Consider the following 9,699-nt stretch of genomic DNA (forward strand, 5'->3'; position numbering starts at 1 on the left):
TGTCTGATGATTTACTCAGACAACGAAGATGATTTTATTTCCGTTGTGTGTTATGAATCTCACACAACATAATTTTGTTTTCTTTTGTTGTTGGTTGTTAGTTCACACAACAACTATATTTAGTTAGCTGTGGTGTGATTATTGTAATCAAACTGACTAATAGCCAATGACTGTTGTAGGAGAAGCCTTAGTTTTGAATTCTTTACAGTCGTACAACACATTGTTTTGTATTGTGTTGTATGAGATCAATGCTAGGTGAAATTGTACAAATTCAATGCTAGAGATTATTACCAATAAACAATAATTTTATATTAATTTTAAAAGTAACTTTGATACACTCCAATCGATTCACCATATACAACATTACAAGCATTTAAACATTTCATTGAACTAAGCTTTCCAATTTCATAAGGTATACAAGATTGTGTTCAATCCTCACCCACAAGTCATGCTGCAATACGAGCAATCCAATTTCCATCTTGTGTAGCATATGCTTGAGGATTCTGATGGACAAGTTCATTATCTTGTGCAACATTAGCTCTAGATTCATCTCCTGAATGCAATCCACACCCAACTTGGATGCCCAGGACAGTTGCACCAGCTATCTTTGCCGCTGGGTCAGCATCATACTTCTGCATATAAAAAAGTAACATGGTCTGTGATTATGCACCCCTCCCCTGATATTAACTTTAAGAAAAAGCATACCACTTTAATCCTTGAGATACCGATTCAAACTTATTTAAGATCCAAATAAGCTTATATAAGTTTTAACTGGCAGCACAAGGCCTTGAGACTTATTTCAGATTCAAAAAAACTCAGACCGAGTAAAAAAAGAAACTAAGGAGCTGCTTCTTCAGTCCAGACCAGATTCGAGAGACAAGAACATATAAAAGTACTTGAAATTTAAAAAGCATGTCAGAAGTTATTACTAGGTTGTCCGGACTCACCTTCTTTATCCTATATCTGCAAAGGTTTGCTCCTAATTATCCAAAAAAATGCACAGGTTAAGCATCAAGATTACAATAAGTATGATAAACGAAAACTGAAAACACAAGAGCAAAAGAGGCTGAGACATACAAAAGGCTACATGGAATGGAGAGAAACCGAGATTGGAATGTGTTCTTGAACATATTTTACTTGCTTCTAGGTCAAGCTGCAATCAAAGCCATTTACGCAATGAACCATTTGAATGATAGAAAAGGTAAAGAAAACTACAGTAACAAGGTAATAGTTGGATCCAATATCTAGTCCATCTTATTAGGGGAAAAAAAAGTAAGAAAGAAAGCCACAAAAGGTGTTAAGAAATTGCCTTTGGGGTAAATTGCTGCCAACCTGATCAACTATGGGCAACGAAAAGCACTAGACTCCTGTTGCTAGATAGCACTTTCTATATATGTAAATTCCTGTAAAACTATATCATCAATACTCTTATATCATCAATACTTTTAAAGATAGAACTCAGCAAACAAATTTTAATATATGGCCCATATCATCGATACTCTTATATAGTTTAGTGGAAAAATCATACATTTTTCATTTGTGTTTTGTATTGTGTTGTATGACTATAGAAAACTGTACAACTTCAATACAGACATCAGCTTTGCATAACTATAAAGCGTACCTCCCTAACTGTTAAAATTCCAATCAACACCAGCAACCTTTGGCTTTGGCTGAGAACCTGATGCGCATCAGTGAAGTTCGATCACTAGTTCTTCCAGTAAAGTACTAATGGAAAATATATTAACAAGAAGAATTGAATCGGAGGATTTGAAGTATAAATTGAGCAAATCAATAAACATACCATTTGCCTTGCTTGGGCAGGTGCTTTTACTTATGTGGATAACAACCTTTTATCATTCAAGAAGATTGGCAACTCGACAGCCTGAATACAAGATAACACATAACAAAAGAAATGATCAATGAATTGTAACATTCATCTTTTCATAAATCATTTCAAACGCACCAACACATTTGTTACAGACACATAATCAAAAACTAGCATTTTCAAACAAATTGTTCAAGTTATAAACTCTATAAATTTGCCATTGCAGAATGCAGCGTCATATCATTTCTAGAAGTCCAAGGAAGTGCTCTATGGCTCTTATTTAAGCTTGAGTACATGTTCCATCTATTAAGTTCAGCCACTGATCACAAACTAAACTATGCTAACTTAACTTTCAAATGCCAAGCCAAAAATTTACAATAAGTAATCAATTCATGAACATCTCCAACTGAAAATTACCATTTGAAATACCAGTTGCATAGCTTCTTGACCTAGGAGATATCTGCACATATAGCAACATGTCAGGAATTGACACAAGCTGGACGTGCACTTCCAACAAAAACAATTCAAGTTTGTCAGAATTGTGATATCTAGAATTTATGCAAAGTTATATACCCAAATCTTGTAGCTATTACACAAATCAGTTTGCTTCGGTGGTATAGCATGAATCCTTTGCCAAACTGGTGAAGAATAACTATAATTTCATAGCCTAAAGAAATATCTAATAGGAAAAACCAGATCACCTTAACTAATGAAATCTTCAGTTTGTCAGTCTGTACTCTATCAATTACTAAAGACATGATAAAGTCAAACACATTTCTATAGAGAAATGTGCATTACCAAACAAATCTAGAAGTCGTAAAGCTGCAACTTCTCTTGCAGGCTTACCTGAGCTTCAAGAACTTTAGGACAAATTATCATTGGATTAATTCCTGGAAGCACCTAGTAAGAAATCATGATTACATTAATATGCACATGCCTAGTAAAGTGGTAAACTGCGGGTAAACTATACAGGATGAGTCGATAGGCTGCCTAGCTCTTCTTTCCCTAGTTTATCTTCCACTTACAACCCAGGCAGCTCCAGAGAAATCATTTTAGGAAACACAGTTTATAGACACTACAAACACAGAGCAGGTGGCCAAATTTTACGGACAGAAAATTGGTCCTATAGTAAAGTCCTATGGTAAATTACATGTGATGTCTGCATTGAATGACAGCATTCTTAAAATCAACTGAAACTTTTCTGGTCATCATCATAATGAGTGACCCATGGAACTAATAATATGTTTCCAGAATATATCAAGTACACATCACTTTAGAAATCAATAGTAACCATATTAAATGATATGTGCACAAGTGTGTTTGTGTAAGTTCGTATAAATGAGAAACATTTGATTTGATTCCCATCTAGCTTTTTCACTACATGGCAAATTACTTCTCAAAAGGGCATCCTATAATGCCTAAATCAAAAGTTTGGGGTTTGACTACCTTTAAACTACATGGGAATACCAAATCAAGCATCAAAACAAAAAAACTCAACCAAGATGCCCAATAATACAATAGAATAATTCTCTGCCAAAGTTCCACAAAGCAAGCATTTGTACTGGTTCCACTAACCATAATCATTTACCTGAGCTTCTGTCACATTTATTATGTCATTACTGCACAAAAAATATTTTCTTTTCTGGGACACAAAAAGCAAAATAGCAAACAGGCAATCAATATTACAATACAGCAATTAACTTCAAACTAAACAAGGAATGACTACACTGGAACATTCATATTAATTCATCTTTTTCACACAAAAAAAAAGACAAATTCTGTAAACTCCTTCTTCTTCCACAAGATATAATTAAGGGAATCTAATCCCCGCTCTGGTTAGAGTGAACAATCAAAACAAGTTCAAACATAAAATTTCCCAAGAGTTATTGGTCCCCGAAAATGTAATTTGTATTATATGATGCAGATTTGAATTGGAAATCCAATGAAAAATTGTAAAGACAAGGTATACCTGAAATGCCAGAGTGTTGGGCAAGGGACATGGGGTTGAGCAACCATCCCCTCTTATCTTAGTGAACCCAGAACCAAACCTAATGAGAATGAAGAGAGGATGAGTGCTGGAGCTTGAGAGAGACTCAGGCATGGGGCTTCTTCAGAAAAAGGATCCCTCTGGTGCTTGCTTCTTTAAAGAATATATATACTCCAAACGATGCATTTGCATGTCCCAGTTCAAATATATTTGTATATTTAAACAATCAAAATGTTTATTCTTTCTTTAGCAGAAATATTTCTGTTCTTCAATATAAAATCTTCCTGGAACTACCTGATTGAGGAGCTTCATAAGAATTTGTTGAACTTTTTTATCAGCTCCAGTTTGAGGATCAAACCTTGTAGTAGCAATAGCATCCACCTCATCAATAAAGATGATGGCAGGTGCATTCTCCTTGGCGAGACGGAAAACATCATGGACCATTCGTGGACCCTGACAAAGAAACCAAATCATCAAAACCAATTGCATTGCTTCTAATATCAATCAAACTGAGACGAATGTAAAATTACAATCTCCTTGCAGCACTTTCTAAAGAGCATTTGTTGTTCCAAAATAGTGAAAAGGACATGTGGACTGTAAATAAAACACAAAAAGATAGCCTATGACAATATTTTTAGAAGTTATTACCTCACCCAAATACTTCTGAACAAATTCTGAACCAACAACTCTAATGAAGGCAGCAGTTGTATGATTGGCAACAGCCTTAGCTAGCATGGTTTTACCAGTTCCAGGTGGGCCATACAGCAATACACCACGTGGAGGATCTATTCCAATCTGTTTGTATAAGTCATGGTGTGTAAGTGGAAGTTCCACTGCTTCACGGATTTCTTGCTTTTGAATGTCGCATCCCCCGATATCCTAAATACCAGTTGAAACAAATAAACTACTATCAGTATGATTGTATCACATGATGATAACAGAGTCTTCCGTATGGGCATTTGGCCAAAGGAGGGAAAGGACAAAAAGATGAACTACACAAAATAGCATCTTGCCATACAACCAACATTGATACTGCAATTGTTTTAACGAAACTAATGAAAATTGCCTCTAATATAGTGATCAGCTTGGGTTGGTTTGGTTACTACTATTTATTATCGAATTGCCTCTAATAAACCTGTATAGAAGGTTGACAAAATAGGTAGACTTCAGAAAAAAAAAACTCAATGAACAATAAACTCTCCTCGAAGTGCTTTTAAGAAGAGCTCAGTTATAGCTAACTTCCACAAATCCAAAGCCCCAACAACATTCTATTAAATTCAATTAACCCTTTCCTTTTGAGTGCACAAATTTACATTATATACCCTAAATTGAACCTTTCCATCACTCACTAAACTGAACTCTGCAACCTTTACATATGGGTACAGTTTTGGGCAAAAATCAATCAAATTTTAGAGTTATTCTTTCATGTGTCAATAAGCAAAACTCTTCAGAAAAGCTCAATTATCGATAATTTCCCCAACCGCAAACCCCCAACAACGTTCTATTCATTCCAATTATCCCTTTCAATTCAAAGTGCACAAAATTTTACAGCAGAAACCCTAAATTTCATTCATAAGCCTAATTAAATTCCAATCAAATCTTCCAAAAAAAAAGAAAAAGAATAACAGAGACGTGGCTTATGTTATAAGTGACGTCGGGCTTCTCACTCTGGCTGAGCAACGAAATACTAGAGTCGGCCTCCGGCGGCAGAACGTCGACGAGGGCGTTGGAGTGGAGATGCAAGGCTACGCAGGTGGAGGGCTTCAGATGCTCTCGATTAATAGTGCTGAGAATCCTAACGTACTCCTCTTGGATGTCGATGAACTCCAGTTGGCGCTGCAGGGACTTGAGGCAGCTATAGAGGTCGTCCTCGTCAGAGGATTGGTGCTGGTCGGTGAGCTTTAGGTCGGAAGAAAGAGTAGGCTGCATGTGGTGGAATGCATACCCAATACGCCAAGTCGGAGAATTGAGAGGTGGGTTTTACTGTGGCGCCATCATCAGTGACTCAGATTTTGGTGGAGACTGGTTATTGTGGCGGACGTGAAGATGAATTCAGGCTTGGGTTCTTTGCTTCGACAAATTCAATGGCAATCCAAATCGGCCGCGAAAGAGTGTGAGAGAGAACTAAGAGAGGACTGAGATCGAGATGGGTTTCTAGGTTTAAGAGAGGACTAAGATTTCGTTTAGGGTTGAGAGAGAGCTGAGTGCCGAGTGTCGAGTGTTGAGAGGAAGGTTTCTTGTTCTTTCTTTCTTTTAGACACGATGGCAATTAAACCTAGCTAAAAATTCTCCATGTTATTCACACAACAGAAATCTCACCAACTGTTGTCTGAGTGCAGCACTAAAAATCAAAATGTGAAATCATGGAGGGAAACATGGCGCCTTCAGCATTTTGGCTCAAAATGCTGCCGCCTAGCTCCATCTTCACACAACAGAAAATCTTAAATCTGTTGTACAATTGCAATAGCTTGCACTAGGCCAATCTAGGGGAAGATATTCAAGCAAGCTTTGTCAAACTTTGAGGCTTAGTTTTTCAATCACACAACGGAAATAGTAAAACTCGTTGTCCTAGTAGCCCAAATTTTAGAGTTACAAGAGCCAACCAAGACTCCAAAGTGGAGGGAAATCTGCCGCTAAATTTTTTAAGACTCAGACGACAGACAATACTTCATTTCCGTTGTGCAATGTGGTTCTGATAAAAAAGTTTTCACTTTGTTGTCATTCACACAACAGAATATAACAAGTACCGTTGTGTAATAAAGCTAGCTTAAACACACAACAGCTGATTTCTGTTCCGTTGTGTGATTAGTGTTGTGTGATTAACTTTTTGTAGTAGTGACTTCTCTTAATAATAGTATAGATTTTTTTTTTTAATAAGTATCAAATCGATATATTAATAACTCAAGCCAGAAAAGGCCATTACATATCCTCTCTCCACCATCATGGGGTAGATAAAGAGTTTGTGGTAGTAGCACAATGATGCATAGATTAGGTCCAATCATTTGACAGTTTCATGCTCATAAAGGGAGCCTATAGACTATTAACTACTACATAATAAATAGACATAGTAAACTAGACTCGATGACACTCACTAAAAACCTAGAAGCATGACTCTCTAACAAAGTAGGGCATTATTTAGAAAGAAAAAACAAAAATAGAGTAGGGCAGCTCCAAGAAAGAGGCCCAACTCAAGGCCCACCCAAATAGCTTGACCCGAGCCCAAATTCCACTTCTGCCTAACTGGCTGCACACGGGTCCGATGCAGATCTGCCAGACCACGCCGCTACATCCCAACGCCGCAACCCGCCCCGCAAACCGCGTTGTCACAACCCCGCAGCAACCGTGCCGCCACGTCCATGCTGTGTCCAAGCCACGCTACATCGAAGCAAGCCTCCCATGATGCCCGATCCAGCACCTCGCACCACCATCCATGTCACGCCCCTGATTTTTAAACAAATAAAAATCGATATATAATCCCATAATTATACATGCGTGAACATTCAGTCATCAATAACAAATACCTGAAAACTTTTTTTCCCTTTAGACTACACTCATATTGATGCCCTGAACCTACTATATCAATATTGACCCGCTCCACAGAGTCATATATTACATAAGCTTACGAATTAAATTGTCAACAATAAGATAAAACGTAAATGCTCCTCAGAGTCTACTACAACGGAAGTCCTTATCAACAGTAAAGTAACAAAAAAAGGCTTCCTACCGTAAAGCTACAAAGGCGCTACCTCAGCTTCAGCCTCGATTATCCTAACCTGCAGGATTAACCCCTACACCGTTTGAATAGTGTACCGAGTTGTCACACAACAAACCCGGTAAGCTTTTGCAAGCTCATATGAGTAACTCAAAACAGTTAACACAACTCACACCAGAAATAAGGAAAACAACTCACGCTTTGATTCCTTAAAACAGGAAATGAAGGAGAATAACTCACACTTTAATTTCCTTTCAAATGGAAATAAAAGAAAGCAACTCACACCTTGTTTCCTTTTAAAAACGAAACATAGAAAAAAACTCACTCCTTGATTCCTATCAATTGTACCAAAATTGTACCACAGAAAACAATGAACACTTGAATTCTATCAATATAACGTAGAAAGCAACTCACTCCTTGATTTCTATCAGTAAAACATAGAAAAAAACTCACACCTTGAACTCTATCAAATGTACCATAATCGTACCATAGAAAGCAACTCACACCTTGATTTCTATCAGTAAAACATAGAAAACAACTCACACCTTGAATTCTATCAAATGTACCATAATCATACCATAGAAAGCAACTCACACCTTTATTTCTATCAAATTGTTAGTAAGGAAAACAACTTGCACCTGGTCCCTTAAAAACCATTAATAAGGAAGCAACTCACACCTTGTTCCCTAAAAATACTTAATGTCATGAGTTACCAATAACCGGTTCCCGTTACCCCATGAATTACCTATATGACAGACAAATTAGAGCTCTAACTGAAAACGTAACCACTCATCCGGCTAAAGATGTGATTACTTGATATTCTGCCCAAGGTCATAGACCTTCGATCCTCAGGCCGCACAATCCCTTTGAGCAAAACATTAAAACAGTCGCACAGGACTCAAAAACATTACACAAATCGCAACATTTTTGAAAACAATCGAAATCAACATTTCCATAATCATTGTTTTCCGAAAAGCCATAACACAAAACAATAAAAAGCATCATTCTATGCATATTGTTTTCATACACAAATCTCAACGCTTTTCAAAACAAATCGAAATCAATCATTTCCACAATCATTTGTTTTCCAAATAAAAGCCACAACCCAAAACAATAAAACGCATCATTCATGCCTATTGTTTTCACAAATCCACAAACCACCCAAACTTATATATTTCATGTAAATATATATATATATATATATATACGTAGTCATCTGCTCAGGAATGCCTACTAATACCAACTATAGTTTGCAGTTACTAAATAACTCTCAAAACGATATGGTAAGCCCGTTCGTGAATGAACTTCGTGAGATTACTCACCTCGAAACTCCCGCTACATCTTTAATACAGAACAAGGTAGCCAATCCACAAAATAGCCGTCCAAGGAGTACTACATCACGTACGTAAGGAATTACAGCTTTGATTCAATCAACGAATCACAAGGAATAACGTTCGAAACCCTAAATCGAACCAAAATTCCCAAGGTGACGCCAAATGAGGCGAAACCACATCCGAGACCACCCAATGTCTCCGGAATACTTATACGATCGATATGTCAAAATCACAAGTCGATTGGACTCTAAAATCCTCACGGATCGAATCATCAAACGGTCCGAAATCGTAAAAATCATAATTTAATCATACGATCTCCAAAAATTGCATATTATATATCGAAACGCTCGTATCGACAAGTAGAAGATATATAATACCAGAAACTATCCCTTACATGGCCGAAAGGCCACAAAAATTCCGCCACAGTCGGTGGTGCAACCACCACAACCACTGACTTGATACACATTTACGCAAGCGTACGTATCGTTGTCAAGATAGGGAAATATTGTGCCCAAAGTTATCGTACCACCGGGATTAGTGGCTAACTCACAATCCTTGGGTAGTCGGAACTAAAGTCACTAAGCAAATAAAGGAAATAAAACAAATAAAATAAAATAAAACTAATCTAAGGCACCAAGCCTTAGCAATGCTCAGCTTTGATTTTCACCAAAGCCTAATCAAAACTAAGAACCTAGTGGTGGATATGCACAAATGAGTGGAATAGTTCAATGTTTGTGAGTTGATTTTAACATAACAAAAAGTAATGAAATGTAAAGCAACTAATAAAAATGCAAAGAAATTAATAAAAGCGTAAACAATATAAATGGGAATGTTAGGTGCT

The 9,699-nt window shown here is 37.0% G+C and overlaps 1 protein-coding gene and 1 long non-coding RNA gene across 2 annotated transcripts; both read right to left on the reverse strand.

Annotated features, from left to right (window-relative positions):
- Nucleotides 1-347: 347 nt before the first annotated feature.
- Nucleotides 348-2,325, reverse strand: LOC121049492. The gene is made up of 7 exons (XR_005800470.1): nt 2,243-2,325; nt 1,802-1,882; nt 1,622-1,678; nt 1,333-1,403; nt 1,078-1,153; nt 948-979; nt 348-632 (listed from the first exon to the last, which is right to left on the reverse strand). It is a non-coding gene; the product is annotated as an uncharacterized LOC121049492 (long non-coding RNA).
- Nucleotides 2,326-3,902: 1,577 nt separating this feature from the next.
- On the reverse strand, nt 3,903-5,741 carry LOC112203689 (26S proteasome regulatory subunit 6B homolog). The gene is made up of 3 exons (XM_024344615.2): nt 5,445-5,741; nt 4,461-4,691; nt 3,903-4,265 (listed from the first exon to the last, which is right to left on the reverse strand). Exons 1-3 carry the CDS (start codon nt 5,739-5,741, stop codon nt 4,059-4,061), a joined length of 735 nt encoding a protein of 244 aa, XP_024200383.1. The 3' UTR covers nt 3,903-4,058.
- Nucleotides 5,742-9,699: the final 3,958 nt, after the last annotated feature.

The sequence above is a fragment of the Rosa chinensis genome, chromosome 5 (assembly GCF_002994745.2).
Source record: "Rosa chinensis cultivar Old Blush chromosome 5, RchiOBHm-V2, whole genome shotgun sequence".
NCBI lineage: Eukaryota > Viridiplantae > Streptophyta > Magnoliopsida > Rosales > Rosaceae > Rosa > Rosa chinensis.